The sequence below is a fragment of the Octopus sinensis genome, linkage group LG1 (genome assembly GCF_006345805.1).
Source record: "Octopus sinensis linkage group LG1, ASM634580v1, whole genome shotgun sequence".
In the NCBI taxonomy this organism is placed as follows: Eukaryota; Metazoa; Mollusca; class Cephalopoda; order Octopoda; family Octopodidae; genus Octopus; species Octopus sinensis.
Window position 1 is genome coordinate 127,321,270 of NC_042997.1, and position 22,500 is coordinate 127,343,769.

General features: G+C 37.7%; 1 protein-coding gene across 1 annotated transcript in view; it reads right to left on the reverse strand.

The window, feature by feature from the left end:
* LOC115218637 (M protein, serotype 5-like) overlaps positions 1-22,500 on the reverse strand; it is a 943,546-nt gene that overhangs the window by 491,360 nt on the left and 429,686 nt on the right. Inside the window, exon 5 of the mRNA XM_029788558.2 lies at positions 13,728-13,786. Coding sequence (XP_029644418.1) covers positions 13,728-13,786 — 59 coding nt within the window. The remainder of the gene's footprint in view (positions 1-13,727; positions 13,787-22,500) is intronic.

Here is a 22,500-nt window from a genome sequence, read left to right on the forward strand (position 1 = left end):
TGGAGTGAATGTTTGAAATGGAGTAGACTCTGCTAGTGGCACCAAAAGTGCCAAATGGCAGGCAAAAACCGAAGTGATAGATTAAATTTACCATCCATTTCAGAACTACGGCAGGATTTGAACTCATAGCACAAAGAACCAAAACAAATATCTCAAAGGCTGATACTCTTACACTTCTGTCAATCCATCTTCCTGGATAATAGTTTTGTACAGATTAATTCTCCCTTGTATTGTTGTGGTTAGGATTTAATAAGAATTATGTTGGCAGGTTCATGGGTCTGTAGTGTTTTTATCTTGCTATTTCTTTTAGCCTTGCAAGTTTAACATGATTTTCCACCCTCTGAGCCATTCAGCTGTTGTTTTTGGATCTCTCAATCAGTTGGTAAATATACACGCCAGCACTTTATGTGTATGTACTTAATGTTTCAACCAAAAGTAGGGTGGTAAGCTGGCAGAATCATTAGCATGCTGGGCAGAATGCTTAGGAGCATTTCGTCTGCCACTACGTTCTGAGTTCAAATTCCACCGAGGTCAACTTTGCTTTTCATCCTTTCGGGGTCAGTAAGATAAGTACCAGCTGAACACTGGGGTTTGTATAATCAACTTACACCCTCCCTCAAAGTTGCTGGCCTTGTGTCAAGATTTGGAAAGGTGGCAAGCTGGTGAAATCATTAGCACACCAGACAAAATGCTTAGCAGCATTCCATTTGTCCTTATGTTCTGAGTTCAAATTCCTCTGAGGTTGGCTTTGCCTTGCATCCTTTTGGGGATGATAAAATAAGTACCATTTGAGCCATGGGGTCGATGTAATCAACTTATCCCCTTTGCTGAAATTGCTGGCCTTGTGCCAAAATTTGAAATCGATACTTCAACCGAAAGTTTGGAACTTTAATACTTCCTGGTTATTATCTTTATTATTGGGGGTAGTTCTAAAGTTGGTGCTTCAGAATAGAAATCTTACCCCTCGTGGGGATAGAAAAAGGTTGCTTTTCTTTTCTTTTATCTTTTAGTATTCTCGCATTTCATATATTGGTAATTACAATTCTTTATATAACTTTCCATATAATACATAATATCTCTTACACTCATCATTCATTTTGGTAAATATGATATTTTTTTAGATTCCACATTAACTTTTATTTCGTTGATTCCTCATTGAAAGTTTCATATTTTTGGTATCTCTTCTAGCCCATGTGACTAGTAAATGAAATATTATTATTATTATTATTATTATTATTATTATTATTATCATCATCATCATCATCATCATTATCATTGTTGTCATCATTGCTGACATCATTTTTGTTGTTGTTGTTGGTGGTGGTGCTATTGATGCTGTTATTGTGAATTTTAGAAATTTCCATTTAGGTTTATAAAACTAGTTTTTAATGATTTATATATAATATAGAGATTTGGAGATTTGCACAGTGCTAGAGATATTGTTATTACATCTAGAGACCCATTGTTGTGTTAACCTATCAGCTGTGAAGTAGTCGTAGAACTATTGTCAACCAAGGTAGACTAAAGCAAACATAATTATGTACCTTGCACAGGAGTACAATACAACCGTCATCATACATTTTAAATAAACAGTCATCTATTGGGTGTTCAGAATATAAACATTTGACATTTTAAAGCAATGAATTCTTTCATTAGTTTAACTTAACCAAGGCATGGTATGACTGAATGGTTAAGAATTTAGCTTTCCAGCCATAGACTTCTGGGTTCAATTCCTCTGTGTGATATGTGGTGGTATCAAAAAGTTCTTGGACTAGTTTTGTAGCACACCAACAGATGGCAGCACATGCTTGTGTGCACAGTGAGAGCTAGCAGTGACCTTCATGAAGCAGTGGGCCAAATGACATCGCTGTGTTTACTTTGCAAGTTGTGAAATGTGTGTTTTTGTGATCACATGTATGCTCAAGCCTATGATTTTATGATGTTCACCAGAAAAAACATCGCATTGAAGTCTGTCAAGATCTCTGTCAGCTAGACTCCATCCTCTGAATAGTATGTCAGTAGATCACATGATTAACCAACAGATGCTAAAGGGCTAATTTTCAGGGGGTGTACAGGAGCAATGAAGTGCCTGGTTCAAGTTCAACATAATCCTCAGTTCAAAAATCAAAACCATGACCCTGTGATCTGGAGTTCAATCCTCTAACTTCTAAGCTACACGCCTTTCACCATTATCCCTTTCATCAACATTAATATCTGAGCATTACTGTCTCAAGTCGAAGGACTCATAGAGTTGGTTACCTGGTTCATATCAGGTACAAGTGACTGAGATCACAATATTCCCACAGATCCGCAGGCTGATCCATTGCAAGTTTACTTTTTTAACAACTGAGTGAACTGAAGGAGTGTGAAATGGAATCTTTTGCTCAAGAACTCAAATCCACTGCCTGGTCCACCACCATCACCATCATCATCACCATCAGTACCACCACTTCCAGCATCATCATCACCACCACCACCACCTCCAGCATCATCATCACCACCTCCAGCATCATCACCACCACCACCAACAACAACAACCACCAGCACTACCAGCACCACCACTACCTCCACCTCCAGCATCATCATCACCACCACCACCACCTCCAGCATCATCATCACCACCACCACCACCTCCAGCATCATCATCACCACCACTACCTCCAGCATCACCACCACCACCACCACCACCAACAACCACCAGCATCACCCCCCCCATCATCATCATCAGCAGCAGTGCCGCCACCACCACCACCACCACCACCACCACCACCACCACCACCACCATAACCATCATCATCATCATCATCATCATCATCACACTTAACGTCTATTTTCCATGTTGGCATAGTTAGGGCAGTTTGACAGGAGCTGGTCAGCCATGGAATTGTCTGTTTTACCATGGTTTCTACAGCTAGACACCCTGTCTAATGTCAACCACTTTACAGAGTGTGCTGGGTGCTTTTTATGTGCCACCGGCACAGGTGTATTTATGCAGCACCAGCACGAGTGCATTTCATGTTGCATCAGCACCTGTAAAGAGCAAGCATTTATGTATGGATCACAGCGAGTTTTTTCCAGGAATTGAAACCATGATCCTGCAATCATGAGCACAACAACCTAACTACTAGGCTACAAACCTATTTCTTTACTACCCACAAGGGGCTAAACACAGAGGGGACAACCGAGGACAGACAAACGGATTAAGTCGATTACATCGACCCCAGTGCTTAACTGGCACTTAATTTATTGACCCTGAAAGGATGAAAGGCAAAGTCGACCTCAGCAGAATTTGAATTCAGAACATAACGGCAGACGAAATACCTATTTCTTTACTACCCACAAGGGGCTAAACACAGTGGGGACAACCAAGGACAGACAAACGGATTAAGTCGATTACATCGACCCCAGTGCTTAACTGGCACTTAATTTATTGACCCTGAAAGGATGAAAGGCAAAATCGACCTTGGCGGAATTTGAATTCAGAACGTAAAGGCAGACGAAATACCTATTTCTTTACTACCCACAAGGGGCTAAACACAGTGGGGACAACCAAGGACAGACAAACGGATTAAGTCGATTACATCGATCCCAGTGCATAACTGGTACTTAATTTATCGACCCCGAAAGGATGAAAGGCAAAGTCGACCTCGGCAGAATTTGAATTCAGAACATAACGGCAGACGAAATACCGCAAAGCATTTTGCTCAGCATGCTAACGATTCTGCCAGCTCGCTGCTACATGCCTTTAGATCTAACACTTTGAAGTTAATATAATCACTACCAGTGTCACATTAGACCCATTGACAACTCCTCTGGCTACAACACTTACCTTTAAATCCGTGGCTTTGTGTCCATGTCAGAAATCTTTATTACAAGGTTAAATTTACAACAAAAACTTCTCAGAAAATTATGTTCTCATGTTTTGGTCTATTGGAATTTCAGAAAATAACAGCCACTAACTTTTCAAATCTGTATATTAAAAAACATGAGTTGTGTAGGCTGCTGACATCACAGCTTAATCTCCATGACAACTACAGGTCTGACTTATTCTAAAAAGCAACAGAGTAATGGATGACATTATCTTTTAAACATATTAATTCTGTGTATATATTCTTTAAATTTTTATTCTAATATAATTTATTTTGTAAAAGTGAAAAGTCTCTAAAAGAATGATAATTTTCAATAATATCTCCATAACTACCATATCATCTTTAGAATAGAGCAAGTAGGCAACGATAAGTCCATCATCATAAAAAGGGTGATAATTTTGATTGTATTAAATACTTCTCTTCATTCGAACATTACGTACAATATTTTTATGGTGGTTGACTAAAAGTATCATTAATAATAATGAAATCAACCCACCTAAATATCTTAAATCTTTCTCTCTCTCTCTCTCTCTCTCTCTCTCTCTCTCTTTCTTGCACTCTCTTTTGCACTTCTACTGTAAAAATACACACACACATACAGAATTTATTCTTTTATTTGTTTCAATCAGTTGATTGCGGCCATGCTGGAACGACGCCTTTAGTCAAACAAATAAGACCCCAGCACTTATTCTTTTTAAGCCTAATACTTATTCTATGAGTTTCTTTTGCCAAACCACTAAGTTACGGGGACAATGTTGGGTGGGGGGGACAAACACAGACACACAAACACACACACATACATACACATATATGACGAGCTTCTTTCAGTTTCTGTCTGCCAAATCTACTCACAAGGCTTTGGTCAGCTTGAAGCTATAGTAGGAGACACTTGCATAAGCTACCACGCAGTGAGATTGAACCCAGAACTATGTGGTTGGTAAGCAAGCTACTTATCAGACAGCTACTCTTGTGCCTATATATATATATATACATATATATATATATATATATATATACACTATATACACAGACATGCAGGAAGTAAATAGACACCTTTAATTTTCAAAATTTCTAATCTAAGCATCTTAATATATTTTCAGCAGTGTAGAATTTACAACGTAATTATTTTTTTTTCATCCCAGTTTCCATTATATTAAACATTTGCAAAGAGTAACCATGCAACACACAAAATATTCAGCAGAACAATCAGATTTTCAAAGAGGTTGTATTGTTAAGCAATAGTTTTTGTAACCAACAGAAGTAACAGCTCTGAATTTTCTCCATCCTATTAATGGTCGTTGCCAGTGCTGCTGGACTGGCTCCTGTGCAAGTGGCACATAAAAAACACCACTTGAACATGGCTGTTGCCAGTACCGCCTGACTGGCCCTCATACCAGTGGCATATAAAAGCACCCACTACACTCTCGGAGTGGTTAGCGTTAGGAATGGCATGCAGCTGTAGAAACTCTTCCAGATCAGATTGGAGCCTGGTGCAGCCATCGGTTCACCAGTCATCAGTCAAATCTTCCAACCCATGCCAGCATGGAAAGCGAATGTTAAACGATGATGATGATATTCTTATTCTAGCTATCACACTCTCCATGCATCCTCCCCTACTACTAATTTGGTCCCCTAGGTAGCAGAAATTATCCCCTACCTATAATGAGTCACCAGGACATTGGAGAGAATCAATTTCCTGAGTCTCTAAAGTTTTTATGGATCCTGTGCATCTTTCACATACAAAAACTATCTTCTCTGATAACCTTCCTGTTGTTCCACTGCACCTCTTGTGTGTCCTTAGCTTACACTGGGTACACCATATGGAATTCCTGTTTACACCTTTCCTACAAATGGAACAGTGCCAGCTTCCTGAAGTGGGTAGGGTCATCTCTGTTTTCTTGCTTATTAGAACCTTAGTCTTTGCTAAGTTAGCCTTAAGGCATTTAGATTCCTGGGTTTGCTTCCACACCTGGAATTTCTCTTCTAGCTCTGATATGAAATCTGCTATGAGGGCAAGATCATCATCATATAGTAGTTCCCAGGGGCTGTCAGTCTTGAATTCTTCTGTTATGGTCTAGAGGACAATGATGATAAAGAGGGGACTGAGCCTTGATGAACAACTACCTGTACACCAAATTCTTCACTTTACTCATGGTCAATTCTTATCTTACCAGGAGCATCTCTGGACATGGTCTGTGCAGCTTTCACCAACTACTCATCCACCTCTAACCACCTCAGAGTCCTTCATATTACACAACGGAATACTCTATGATCAACAAATGCCATGCATAATGGATTATACTAGTATGTATGTATATATGTATATATCTATATGAATTATATATACATATATATAGGCATAGGGGTGGCTGTGTGGTAAGTAGCTAGCTTACGAACCAAATGGTTCTGGGTTCAGTCCCACTGCGTGGCACGTTGGGCAAGTGTCTTCTACTATAGCCTCAGGGCCAACAAAAGCCTTGTGAGTGGATTTGGTGGACAGAAACTGAAAGAAGCCCGTCGTATATATGTATATGTATATATGTATGTGTATATATATGTTTGTGTGTCTGTGTTTGTTCCTCCAACATCGCTTGACAACAGATGCCGGTATGTTTACATCCCTGTAACTTAGCGGTTCAGCAAAAGAGACTGATTGAATATGTACTAGGCTTACAAAGAATAGGTCCTGTGGTCGATTTGCCCAACTAAAAGCGGTGCTCCAGCATGGTCACAGTAAAATGAGTTAAACAAGTAAAAAAGAAAAAGAGAAAGATATATATATATATATATACATATATATACACACACACACAACATACACATGCACATGAATATACACATACATACATACATACAAACACACATATACACATGAATAAACACATACATACATGCATACATATATTTGCAAAAATGAATAGAAATGGCTTTTCAGATAATTTCTCAACTTCAGTAATTAGATGTCTATAAGTTTACAAAAGGTGTGCATGCTGAGGGCAAGGTAAACTTATAAACATCTTTTGTAAATTTATAAACATCTAATTATTAAAGTTGAAAAATTATTAAGAAAAGCTGTTTCTATTAATTTTTTTCCAAATACATATTACTATACCAAGGACTTTCTATTTCTTATTCTACTATACATCCATCCATCCATCCATACATACATATATACATGCATACACACATACATACATACATAAATACATACATACATACAAACATAGATTCATACATACATACATACATACATACATGCATACATACATACATGCATACATACATACATACTACATACATACATACATACATACATACATACATACATACAAAATATGGGGGTTTAGTTCACAGATGACCTAAACAACTAGGTATGCTGGGTAAGTGCTGTAGCAGATTACCAGGGCTCCAAGGTCATAGCTGATATGGGAGTTATGGAACCATTGTAGATTTCTGATATAACGGATATATGATTGTTAAAGAGGACAACAAACGTTAAGACAAGGCAAACATCTCAAGTCATGTACGTTGTTATTATTGGTTATTACTATTGGAAAAATAATAATAATGTATATGATTTGAGATGTTTGTCTTACCTTAACGTTTGTTGTCCTTTTTAACAACCATACATACGTACATGTATATATATATATATATATGTATGTATGTATGTATATACATATTTATATTTTCTCTTTCTCTTTTTTCTTTTACTTGTTTTAGTCATTTGACTGTGGTCATGCTGGAGCACCGCCTTTAGTCGAGCAAATCGACCCCAGGACTTATTCTTTGTAAGCCTAGTACTTATTCCATTCATCTCTTTTGCCGAACCGCTAAGTTACAGGGATGTAAACACACCAGCATCGGTAGTCAAGTGATGTTGCAGGGGACAAACACAGACACACAAACATATACACACACATAAACACACACTCACACACACACACACATACATATATACATATATACGATGGGCTTCTTTCATTTTCCGTTTACCAAATCCACTCACAAGGCTTTGGTCGGCGCGAGACTATAGTAGAAGACACTTGCCCAAGGTGCCATGCAGCCACTCCTATGCGTATATATATATACATATACGTATATATATATTATATATATATACTCCTATATATAAATATATGAAATATCTATTTATTTATTTATTTACATTTATATATATATATATATATAATATATATATATATATATATATATAGATATTATAGGCACAGGTGTAGATTTTATGTGTAGGTGTGATTAAAAGGTTCCTTCAGGTTCAGTCTCATATTGTCAGATCAGATTGTTTGTCAATTATACTGACATAATGACTCTCCCTAGATAGACAAGGAATCTTACAAATCAGATGCAAAAATAAAGTTTATATATATATATATATAAATATGTATCTAAATGGTGTTGAATTTTATACTTCTGTAAATAATAAATAGAAATATTTTTTTATAAGTTTTAAGCTTATGAAAAATATTGTATATATATTCAAGGTACATCACACTGACATCTGAATGGTCAACCAGCTGACTGAAAATGCCTGAGAGACCTGCATGATGTGGATGTAGGAGTCTTCAAAAGAAAACGGGATTGCCTCCTGTCAAGGATTCTAGATGTACCTACCTCATGGCAGGAAACACAAACAAGAGCAGCAGCATCAACCTCCCTCATTTACCAAATGCCACATATCAGAGGGGGTTTCAAATAATGGTGAAGCACAGTCAATGTTGGTGCCCCAGCATGACCACAACTTTAAAGCTGTAACAATTTAAAGAACTTGGAGAGTGTACACACACACACACACACACACACCACACACACACACACATGTATACACACACACATATGTATACATACACACACATACACGGTGGCATGTAAAAAGCACCATTCAAGCATGGTCGATGCCAGTACCGCCTGACAGACCCTCATACTGGTGGCATGTAAATAGCAGCCACTACACTCTCAGAGTGGTTAGTGTTAGGAAGGGCATCCAGCTGTAGAAACCTTGCCAGATCAGATTGGAGCCTGGTGCAGCCTTCTGGTTTGCCAGTCCTCAGTCAATCTGTCCAACTCATGCCATCATGGAAAGCAGATATTACATGGTGACGATTATGATGATGATGATCACACACACACACATATAAATGCTGAAAGTGGATGGAACTTCTGGAAGTGAGAAACTCAGGAAGATGTGTGATGAAGTGGTGAGGACTGATTTACTGATTTTAAGATGATGAGCCTTATTGGAGAGATGGCAAAGAAATAGGATGTTTGGCAATGTAAGTTACTTGAGGAGATGCATCTACCTCAGCAAAACCATGTTCTGGAAGCACTGCTCTCCAAACACGTTACATTAACTCACACACCCTAATGATGAATCAGACAACCTCTCCCCATGACTCCTGCAGCCTATTCCCACCTTATAACCTCGCTTGTCATCCCCCCATCTCGTCAACTGTATCAGTATTATCCTGCTGCTATCCACCCCCCATCTGCTCTCTTCTGCATCCCTCTATTCTCTCCACCTCATGACTCATCAGTCTTCACCCTTCAACCCTACCCAACTTCATCTACAATTGTAGGATCCTCCACATCCTCTCATCTCCTGCATCCCATACAAACTTGTGAGGCCCAACGTTCGAAGGTCTTGCTTGACCACCTCATCCCATGTCTTCCTGGGTCTACCTCTACCCTAGATTCCTTAAACAGTTTGAGAAGCATTATTATATAGGTGATGAAATAGCAGAACTCTTAGAAGACAAAAAGGCCTTGTGGTATTTGTTCAATCCCACCAAGGTGGTCATCATTGTCTTTCAATCATCTGAGGTTGATAAAAGAATCATTATAGTCTCAGACAAAATACCTTGTTGTATCATATCTGATACCAGCTGTGTATTGAGGTCAATTTATATCGCTATAATCTATACAATATGTTAATTAGATTCATAGAAGAACATAGAAACAAAAGACAGACTGCACCTACCACCCGCATCATATCCTTACACTTCATTTAAAAATTATTCATATAATTTAGTATTATCAGTGTTCTATCATATGTTATCAAATGTTATTACATGGTTGTTGTTTTAAGATGTTTGAATCAATATTATTACTTAAGCTTCAAAGAGATTTTCATTGTAAAAATACAATGACAATAAATTGTATTGAACTGAATTAAATTGAATATGGAATAGTGATTGAGAGATCATAGATGTTCAGTTCTGAGTATAATTTATAGTAAGGGGAAGTTTTAATCAGGAGGTTTGCTAATACCAAATACAACTGTGTTAGATTCATTGTGATTTTTCTAAAAATCGAGGCCATTTATGCGGAAAATAGGAAAAGTTCCAGTGGAGCCAGCTTTCAGAATATCCATTTAATGAGCTTATTTACATACATACATGCAAGCTACACACACACATGTTTTATTTTATATAATGAATTCGAGCAAGAGTACTCAATATTTGTTGTAGGTGCAGGAGTAGCTGTGTGGTAAGTAGCTTGCTTACCAACCACATGGTTCCAGGTTCAGTCCCACTGTGTGGCACTTGGGGCGAGTGTCTTCTTTTATAGCCTCGGGCCGACCAAATCCTTGTGGGTGCATTTGGTAGATGGAAACTGAAAGAATCCTGTTATATATATGTATATATATATATATATATATCTGTGTGTGTGTGTGTATTTGTTGTGTATCTGTGTATGTCCTCACAACATCGCTTGACAACCAATGCTGGTGTGTTTAGGTCCCCGTAACTTTGCGGTTCGGCAAAAAGGAGACCAATAGAATAAGTACTAGGCTTACAAAGAATAAGTCCTGAGGTCGATTTGATTCGACTAAAGGTGGTGCTCCAGCATGGCCGCAGTCAAATGACTGAAACAAGTAAAAGAGAGTTACTACAGAGAAAGAGTTACTCTACCAACATGCTTACTTTGAATGACCTAAAGTAAATTATGCCTACTTTTGCATTACATTCAGTACAACCCTCATAAATGTCAACTAAAATGGAAATGTTACCTACATCTGGAAAAATAAACTCTTTCAGACTTCTAATTCTTATGAACAATCCTTGGCTTCTAAGATCTCCCATCGGTATACAAATAAGGACCATCACAATTGTCCATGTTTTGAAATATGGCTATTCTTTACAGGGAGTCATTTTTGGTGATTTCCTTTTTTATACATTCAGAATTAACGTCATTATTCTTTGATTAGTTAATACTTACAGTCGACTATCACCACTCGAGGGAGCCACTTTATGGTTACTCAACCTGTTAGAAACAGCAACTAAATCTCTGTCTTATCACACTTATTAAAAAAAAAATATAAAGGACACTCTGGATAATTCATGATGTAACAACTAGTTTCTGAATTTATTGGTTCTTTTTCAGATTCCTGTGTGCCCTACTCTATTATATATCAAAAGCAGTATAGAATCATTATTGGTAAGTACTATTGTATAGTACTAGACATAAATCAGCTATAGGAATATCTCTAATAAAATTATTAGTAACACCATACGGTATAATTATCAACATAGTTTTGTTGGTGAAAGTAAATTTCATGTTTATTAAAATTAAGTATGTAAGCCCTTGTGGTTGCAAGTCAAATGATAAACTATATTCCAGTCTCTAATGGGACCAAGAAGCCTAGACTTAAAGTTGCTGCTTATTCTACTGCTCTGGTCACATAATGAGCAGGAAATATTTTAGGATGATAATATAATTCGAGTAGTATTGTTACTTTACTGCAGTATTGATTTAAATGTACTAATATCATTTATCTTTTACTTGTTTCAGTCACTGAGCTGCAACGATGCAGGGATAGAACATGGAAGAGTTTTAGTTGAACAAACTCACCCTAGTACTTTCCCCTTTTGTAAGTCACTTTTGCTGCACACACACGCACATGTGTATGTGTAGAATTAGCAGATGAAATCCAGAGATGCTCAATATAGAAATCAGTTTGTAGTGCTGAAATGATTTGAACATACACTCTTGAACATACACTCAAAATCTGTGGGTTAAAGAGTGACTGTAAAAGGAATTCAAGTGAGCTGTTATGAAGATAATGATGCAAATAAACAAATGAAACTGCTTGGGCTACATCATCATATATTAAAATATACACTAAAGCTATTTTTATTCTCTCGCTGTTTATTTTCTTGTGTTCCTTTCTGTTGAAGAGCATAGACTCGAAACGTAAAAGACTTTCTCACCTCCCCGAGCATTAAACTAATACACTTGTTTCTTGTTTATACACCTGTCTTCCTCTTTTATTTTTTTTGTAAATCCAACTATATATATATATATATATATATATACATATAAATAGAGCAAGACAAAGACTGAAGATATTCAGACAATGAACATTCATGTATAGATATATAGACTATTTATATATTAACAGAATAGACTTACACAGAGTACAAAGCCACAAAAAATTAAAGAGAGAAGATAAGCTGTTTCTGGGGACTCAGAATTACTTCCTAATGTTGGCAGATGTAGTTTACAAAAAGACAAGGATATGTAACCAATAATGAAAGCATATAAACATTAGGAAAATCCAGCCTCTGTCTTCAGCGTGGGGAAATAAGTATCTAATATGTATATGTTTTTGTGTGTGCATGTGTGCGTGTGTGTGTGCGTGTATGTGTGTGTGTGTGTGTAAATATATTTATACACACATCCCGTGCCGGTGGCACGTAAAAAGCACTCACTACACTCATGGAGTGGTTGGTGTTAGGAAGGGCATCCAACTGTAGAAACACTACCAGATCAGACTGAAGCCTGGTGCAGCCTCCTCACTTCCCAGACTCTGGTCGAACCATCCAACCCATGCTAGCATGGAAAACAAATGTTAAACGATGATGAAAATAATGATGATGATGATGATGACACACACATACACATATAAATACATTCATATATATATATATAAACACACACGCACATACATATCTATGTACAATGGACGTCCACACAGTTTCCATTGATCAAATTCATCCTCAAGGCAATAGTCAGCCTGTGGCCTCAGTAGAAGTCGCTTTGCCAAAGTGCTACACAGTAGAACTGAAACCAAAACCCTGTGTTTGCCAAGCAAGCTTCTTAACCACACAATAATAAAATTCAAAATACTCTTTTAAAAAACTGAACTGCTTAGAAAGAGAATCAAAACCCCACCTTCTAAAGAAGAGAGGAAATGAAAATGTTTAAAATTCATGATTTCCTTGGCAGCAGTAACAGCAACAAGTGAAGTACATGTAACCAGGAATTGAAAATGAGTTTCTCACTTGGCTGTTTAGTAGCACTTGTTCTCTCCTCAATAAAGCACTTAATGGTTCTTAGCGATTGCATTTCCTTTATCTGTTAAGTATTATTATATGTTAACCAAGCAGAACTGTTCAACATGGCTTGTGTAGTTATAAACCAATACAATTCACAGTCTGTATGTTTCATTATTCTTCAACAAGAAACAACGTATTAAAGTTGTATCTCCAGCATAGATAATACTTTACTTCACTCTCTCTCTCTCTCACACACACACACATATGTACACACATGCACACACACATACTCATGCTTACACACATGCACACACACACACACATACGTACACACATACACACACACATACTCATGCTTACACACATGCACACACACACACACACACGTACACACATACACACACACATACTCATGCATACACGCATGCACACACACACACATGCTCATGTACACACACAATCTTTAATGAAAATAATCAACATCAATCAACTAATAAATTCTACCCTCCCCACCTCACTCTCTTCGTCACCTTTGCATGTGTTCACAACACAAAAAAGATACTGATGTTTCTCTTGTTCTAACATATTCTTCAGAGACTGGTCAGCAAACTTTAACTTGAGCTGGAAATAGAAAACAAAATATATAAATGCAGTAAAAAAAGCAAAAGTCAGTAACTCACAGCTGAGCTCAAACAAGCGATCAATCAGTAGATGACAGTGGCTCATAGCTGATCTCAAACAAGGGATCAACCAGTGCAAGGCAGTGGCTCATAGCTGTGCTTAAACAAGGGATCAGCCAGTAGAAGACAGAAGCTCATAGCTGAGCTCAAACAAGGGATCAACCAGTGGAAGGCAGTGGCTCATAGCTGTGCTTAAACAAGGGATCAGCCAGTAGAAGACAGAAGCTCATAGCTGAGCTCAAACAAGGGATCAACCAGTTGAAGGCAGTGGCTCATAGCTGTGCTTAAACAAGGGATCAGCCAGTAAAAGACAGTGGATCATAGCTGTATTTAAACAAGGGATCAGCCAGTAGAAGACAGTAGCTCACAGCTGAGCTCAAACAAGGGATCAGCCAGTAGAAGACAGTGGCTCATAGCTGTGCTTATACAAGGGATCAGCCAATAGAAAACAGTGGCTCATAGTTCTATTTAAAGAAGGGATTAACCAGTAGAAGACAGTAGCTCATAGCTGTGCTTAAACAAGAAGTCAATAAGTAGAAGGCAGTGGCTCATAGCTGTGTTCAAACAGAGGATCAGTCAGTAGAAAGAAAAATGAACAGTTAAAAGAATCATAAAGAGGAAAGGGTGTATAGACCCATAAAGTTGTTTTGTTGAATTTTGGGAAGCATGGAATTTTTTAAGGATGCAGTGTCCTCATAGCTAACAACCAATAAAAGTAGTTCATTCCATGCTTTGACAATTTTGAGGTTCAAAAGTATTTCTGAAGGTCATATAGGTACTGAACTACGTTTTGATTTTGTAAACATATCCATGAGTGGTAAACATATTGAGTTAGAAAAAGGTGCTCAAAGTTGTTGGAAAGATGATGAATAGTCTTGTGGATTTCTACTTAGTCAGCTGCTAGTTGTCAAAAGCTTTTGAGAACTATTACTTATCATTATTTATTAATCTTACTTCCATATAACAAATTAACGAACATTATGTTTTCCAAATAGATATTTTTATGCATTAAAATAATTCCGTATGTATCTGAGGTTTGTGTCATAAGGGGCGACTTAAAAGAGATGGTCACAGGAAGGGGATCTGGCTGGAAAACACTGTCACAGATAACCGCTTCCAAAACTCATGTAAGCATGGAAAGAGAGTACATAAAACAATGATGATGATGATGATGATGATGATGATGATGATGATGATGGTGGTGGTGGTGGTGGTGGTGGTGGTGGTAGTGGTGGTGGTTGTGGTGGTGGGGGTGATGAAGGTGATTTGTAAAGCATTCATCACCATCAAGATCATCATGATCATGATCATCATTTAGTATCTGCTTCCCATGCTGGCATGGGTTGGACAGCTTGACTGAAACTGGTAAACTGGAGAGTTGCACCAGGTTCTAATCTGACTAGGCAAGGTTTCTGTGGCTGGATGCCCTTCCAAACACCAAATTAAATTATATTTTTTTAAAATCAGCAAATAACCCAGCTACCCCTTGTGGTACATTAAGAACCACTGGTCTTAGGATTTAGTAAGGATACTTACATGAACATGCAATTGAGAAATATGGCAAAGCCATTCTCAGAAGAAGGGTGTTTTCCTGCTACATTGCTTGACAACCAGTGCTGGTTTGTTTATGTCCCTGCTACTTAGTATTTTGGGCAGAAGAAACCAAAGAATTTTTCAAAAAATAAAAAGCAAAGGAACCCTTTGAAGTGATCTTCCTGCATGGTTGCAATCCAATGATTGAAACAAGTAAAAAACAAAAGATAAAACTATAAGAAACACATAAGGAACATGAGTGGATTAACAAAATTGGTAGAGCATCAGAGGAAAGGCCTTGTGTTATTACTTCAGGCTTTTGTGTTCTGAGTTCAAATTGCATCAAGACGTCATCTTTGCCTTTCATCCCTCCACGGTCGATAGGATAAAGAACTTGCTAAATACTGGGATAGAAAGGTATGGGGCTTAGTAGTTAGTGTTATGCATTCATAATCGCAAGACTATGGTTTCAATTCCTTGAGTAGGCAGCACTAGTGTAGTTAGAGTTTGTACTGCCTGGGGTAGCACCTCAGTTTGCCACCCCTGGGTACCCACAAAAAATACATATTGCCTACAGCAGGCCTGAAAGTGGTGTCACCCCTATAAAAGTGTCACATGGGGTGCACTGCCTCCTCCACTCCTTTCTAGCTTTGCTAGTGGTAGGCAATGGCTTGTGTTCTTGGAGCAAAGCACTTCATTTCATGTTGCTTCCAGTCCACTAAACTCTAAATGAGTAACCATGTGAGGGACTGGCATCCCATCCAGGGGGAATGTTGGAAACCAGGAAACTGGCTGTATGAGTCTTAGAACAGGAGACAATAATGTTCAGGGATCAGTAATGATGATGATGTAGATTGCGGTACTGCTGCTGCTGTTGCTGCTGCTGCTGCTGATGATGATGATGATGATGATGGTGATGGTGATGATGGTGATGATTATGATGGTGGTGATGGTGATGATGATGATGATGATGATAATGATGATGATGATGATGATCATGATGATGATGATGATCATGATGATGCTGATGCTGATGATGGTGGTGGTGGTGATGATTATGATGATGAGGAAATATTGGTGTGATTTCAATGACTAACTCCCACCCTCCACCAAATTGCAAGTCTTGTTCTGAAATCAAAACAATTATTAAGGACTATGGATTAAATGTTTGGAAGTATCCAGAGTAAAAAAGTATGACTGGAGTTAAATTGTTTCCCTCTTTCCTCCCACTGGGTCAATAAAATAAGGAGCAGTAATATATTAGGGTTGATTCAGTAGCTATACATTTCTTCTATGAAATTATGAATTTTTATCGACAAGTTTAAAAACAGTTCTCCTCCTCCACCTCCTCTTCAGCATCATCATCATAATCAAAATCATCTTTGTCATCATTGTCGTCGTTGTCGTCTCATCTTCATCATTCTCATCACGATTAGCTTCATTAACATTTCCTCATCATCATTGTCATTATCCTCTTCCTTCTCTTTGTAACTATCAGCATCAACATCACCCCTTCCTATGTCTTTACTATCCACAAGGGGCTAAACACAGAGAGGACAAACAAGGACAGACACACGGATTAAGTTAATTATATTGACCCCAGTGCGTAACTGGTACTTATTTAATCGACCCTGAAAGGATGAAAGGCAAAGTCAACCTCGGCGGAATTTGAACTCAGTACATAGCGGCAGGCGAAATACCGCAAAGCATTTCGCCCGGCGCGCTAACGTTTCTGCCAGCATCACCCCTTCCTTCATCTTCTCCTTTACCACGACCACCACGACCACCACCACTACCATCATCATCATTGTTGTCATCAAGTGGTGGTGAGAGGAGATGAGTTAATCTTGGCAATGTTAATCACCATTCTAATTACCACTGCTCCACCATTAAATCAAGCTCTCTTTTTTTGTTTGTCTTACCTGTTCTGATAGCGATAACCATTGGTTGAAAACTGTTGGTGTGACAAGGCATGTTTTAGTGACTTGTTCTAAATACAGTAGAGGGCAAATGATGTTGACACCTTTTCCATTTTGCTATTTCAGTCTCTACAATAATTACAAGCTACAAAGTCAATCAACCCCTCTCAGACTATTCTCTCACCTTAATCTTTGTTAACCTCTTTAGCTAGTATGTCCCTTCCGTTCCATTTCTCTGTCTTATAATAATAATAATTCATTAAAAGCAAGTGGCATCAAGCAGTGAGATTACTAAGTTGAGACTGGATTAAAAGTTAATTAAAAGTGCCATCTTCATACTGGCATCAAGAATTCTATTAAGAAAGAGTTTGTGAAAGTTAGTGGAATACCTGCTGCTCTTTACAATTAAATAGTTCAGCATTTATTTGTATCATTGCCAGGTTTACACTGTGTGTTGATGCAATTAAGATCATGTCAGTAGCCTTCTACTGTTATCTGCTTTCAAACACCACATTAAGACAATTTTCTGTTCAACACCGTGTAAACTCCATTATATATGAGACAATTTCAATTTAAAAGCCCCATAGATGTATTGAAATCTTTTTCATTTATATTTTTCTTACTGATAATCTTTCTAATTTCTTTCTTTCCTTCCTTTCTTCATTCTTTCTTATTTATTAGTGTATTTATTCCAGCATTATTCTATATCAAAATAGTCCTGAAAACCTATATATATCCTTTCTACAATAGGCGCAAAGCTTGAAATTTTGGTAGGAGTTAGGTAGTCAAATTCATTGACACCTGTACTCAACAGGTACTTATTTTATTGTGCTCTCCCTCCCAATTGGCTGGAAGGAAAAGTTGATCTTGGTTGCTTTTACACTTAGAACATAAAGAAGGGCCATATGCTGCTAAGCATTTTGCTTGTGTTAGTGATTCTGGTGACTTGCTGCCTTCATCCAGAACATACAACAACAACAACAAGCAGCAACAACAACATCAATAATTAATTCGATTATTAGCCACAAGGGCTTACAGAAAATTACATTAAGAGACATACAACATAAAAGACAAAAACAGAACGATACAATGGGTTTTACAACATGTAGACAATACAATAGCAATTAAAATTCAACAATTTAAAACTCCCAATAGGGGAGGCACATTAAGGACCTCAAGAAAAAAAACCCACTGGTGCCTGAACAATAGGGCAAAGAGCCCTTCTTTTGTTTACAGGTGCACGCTCAGAATTGGTCCTTTCACACTGGTACAACAACAACAATAATAATAACAATCCTGTCTACTAAAGGCACAAGGCCTGAAATTTGGGGAAGGGGACTTGTTGATTGTATTAACCTCAGTGTTTTACTGGTACTTAATCTATGGACTTCGAAAGGATGAAAGGCAAAGTTGACCTTGGCATAATTTGAACTCAGAACATAGTATCAGACAAAATACTGTTAAGCATTTTACCCAGCGTGCTAACAATTCTGACAACTCACTGCCTTGACAACAACAACAACAATAATAATGGTTTCAAATTTTGCCACCAGGGCAACAGAAAATGTTTAGTGATATTTCATCTGTCTTCACATTCTGTGTTCAAATTCCACTGAGGTCAACTTTGCCTTTCATTCTTTTGGGGTCGATAAATTAAGTATCTTTTGGGGTCGATAAATTAAGTACCAGTTGCATATTGGGAGGAGGGGTGATCTTATCGACTGGCCCCCTCACCAAAAGTTTCAGGCCTTGTACCTACAGTAGAAAAGAATAAGGGGCAGCAAGCTGGCAGAATTGTTAACATGCAGGGCGAAATGTTTAATGGTATTTTTCATCTTTATGTTCTGTGTTCAAATTCCACCGAGGTCGACTTTGCCTTTCATCCTTTTGGAGTCGATAAATTAAGTACCAGTTGCATACTGGTTTCGATCTAATCGACAGGCCCTCTCCCCCAAAATTTTGGGCCTTGTGCGTAGAGTAGAAAAGAATGTGCTACCCAGTCCAGGAATTGTATTCATTATTTATGATCAAAAGACCAACTCCCTAACTATTAGGCTATATTTTTTTTACTACTCACCTTACTAAGGCAGTTAAGTGTACAAACTTTTGCAGCTGGCATTTTATGTTGTGAGATATTGATTGAAATATGTAGTTATATTCTTCTACTAGTTTCAGTCATTTGACTGCAGCTATGCTTGAGCACTGCTTTTAGTCAAACAAATCCACCCCAGGGTTTATTCTTTATAAGCCTAGTACTTATTCTATCAGTCTCTTTTGCCAAAGAGCTAAGTTACGGGGATGTAAACACACCAACATTGGTTGTCAACAGACACACACAAATATATACATATGTATATCAAATTCGATGACTGGCATCCATGCTAGTGGAGCTCTAAGAGTACCATCCAGGTGTGATCATTGCCAGAGCAACAAACTGGCTTCCGTGCTGGTGGCACGTAAAAAGCACCATTCAAGCGTGATCTTTACCTGCGTCACATTACTGGCACTTGTGCTGGTGGCACAGGAAAAAACATTTGAGCATGGCCGTTGCCAGTACCACCTGACTGGTCCTCGAGCCGGTGGCACGTAAAAGCACCCACTACACTCTCGGAGTGGTTGGCATTAGGAAGGGCATCCAGCTGTAGAAACTCTGCCAGATCAGATTGGAGCCTGGTGCAGCCATCTGGTTCACCAGACCTCTGTCAAATCGTCCAAGCCATGCTAGCATGGAAAGTGGACGTTAAACGATGATAATGATGATGATGATAGAATGGGCTTCTTTCAGTTTTCACCTACCAAATCCACTCACAACACTTATTATGGCTTTAGGTTTTATATTGTAATCAAGTAATTATCAAGTAACATAAACATTGCTTTTTGCAATAAAAACAAATTCAGATTTTTGATGCAGGTGACAATGTACACAGTTATGTATGTATGTATATATATATATATATATATAATATATATATATTATATATATATATATATATATATATCATCATCATCATCATCCACATCATCATCATCATCATCATCATCATCATCATCATCATTATCATCATCATCATTTAATGTCCATTGTCCATGCAAGCATTGGTTGGACAGTTTGACTGGGCTGGTATGTTGGAAGGCTGTGCCAGGAAAACACTTGCCCAAGGTGCTATTCAGTGGGACTGAACCAGGAACCATGTGGTTGGTAAGTATGCTTCTTACCACACAGCCACCCCTGCACCTTACCACACAGCCACATCCAGCGCCTAAGTTTCCCAAGCTGTCACCCACTTAAGTACTCACTAGGCTCGATGTTGCTTAACTTCAGTGACTGGATGAGAACCAATTCATTCAACATGATATGGCCAAATTTGTGTAGCAACTATTCATGTATTATTAATGTACTTTACTTACAGTCGTACAGAAAATATGAAATGTTGATCGAGTCAAATGCACTTTCCTGGCACAAAATTTCAATAAGTAATTAAATTATTCTATTTGAGAAGGACATAAAGAGAAAGAAATTTTTGAAGATTCTTTGAAATTGAAAGAATTTCTTGAAGCGAGGTCAATTATTTTCAGTCTCAGAGCAGACTTGTTCTCTATGGCAATATTTGCAAAAAAAAAAAAGAAAAAAAAAAATTACATACTTTCACTTTTGGCCTCAGGTTCTATATATTATACAGTTAATTGTCTTCAATAATTACAACCATATTATGGCTTTAGGTTTTATATTGTAATCAAGTAATTATCAAGTAACATAAACATTGCTTTTTGCAATAAAAACAAATTCAGATTTTTGATGCAGGTGACAATGTACACAGTTATGTATGTATATATATATATATATATCATCATCATCATCATCATCCACATCATCATCATCATCATCATCATCATCATCATCATTATCATCATCATCATTTAATGTCCATTGTCCATGCAGGCATTGGTTGGACAGTTTGACTGGGCTGGTATGTTGGAAGGCTGTGCCAGGGTCCAGTCTGACTTGATATAGTTTTTCTACAGCTGGATGCCCTTCCTAATGGCAGCCACTCCAAGAGTGTAATGAGTGCTTTTATGTGCCACTGGCACTGGTGCCATTTGCTCTACACCGGTATCTGTCACAACTGTTATGTTGCTCGACTTGATAGGTCAACTTCTCAAGCTTGACATAATGCGAAAGATCTTGGTCATTGCCTCTGTGAAGCCAACACTTAAAAGGAACTCAGTCACTTTGACTCCTTCAGGCTAAAGGAACTCAGCCACCATGCTTCCATGAGGCCCAATGCTTAAAAGGCACTCTGCCACTTGGCCTCTGTGTTCAAAGATTGACTTTTTTTATGCATCACCAGCACAGGTGCACTTGGCTTGATGGGTCCTTTTAAGCACAGCACATTGCCAAAGGTTTCAGTCACTAGTCATTGCTTCTGTGAGATTCAAAGTTCAAAGATCATGTTGCACCACCTCGTCCCATGTCTTCCTGGGTCTACCTCTATCACAGGTTCCCCCCACAGTTAGAGATTGACACTTCTTTACACAGCTGTCCTCATCCATATGCATCACATGACCATACCAGTGCAGTCATCTCTTTTGCACACCACATCTGATTCCTTTTATGCCTAACTTTTCTCTCAAGATGCTTACACTCTCATGAACATGCACACATACATATATTTATATATAATATATATATATATATATATATTATATAATATATTATATATATATATATATATAATTATATATATAGAGAGAGAGAGAGAGAGAGAGAGAGATAGATAGATATATATATATATATATAGATAGATAGATAGATAGATAGATAGATAGATAGAAAGATGGATGGATAGATAGATGGTAGATAGATAGATAGATAGAGACAGATAGATAGATAGATAGAAAGATGGATGGATAGATAATGGATAGATAGATAGATAGATAGATAGATAGATAGTAGATAGATAGATAGATAGATAGATAGATAGATAGATAGATAGATGGATGGATAAATAGATATGTTTCTTTATTAGCAACCACAAGGCTGCACACAGATAGATAGATAGATAGATAGATAGATAGACAGACAGATAGATAGATAGATAGAAAGATGGATGGATAGATATGTTTCTTATTAGCCACCACAGGCTGCACACAGATAGAACAAATACAAGGTAGAGCTTTTCTTTTGAAGGTATTAAAAACAAAA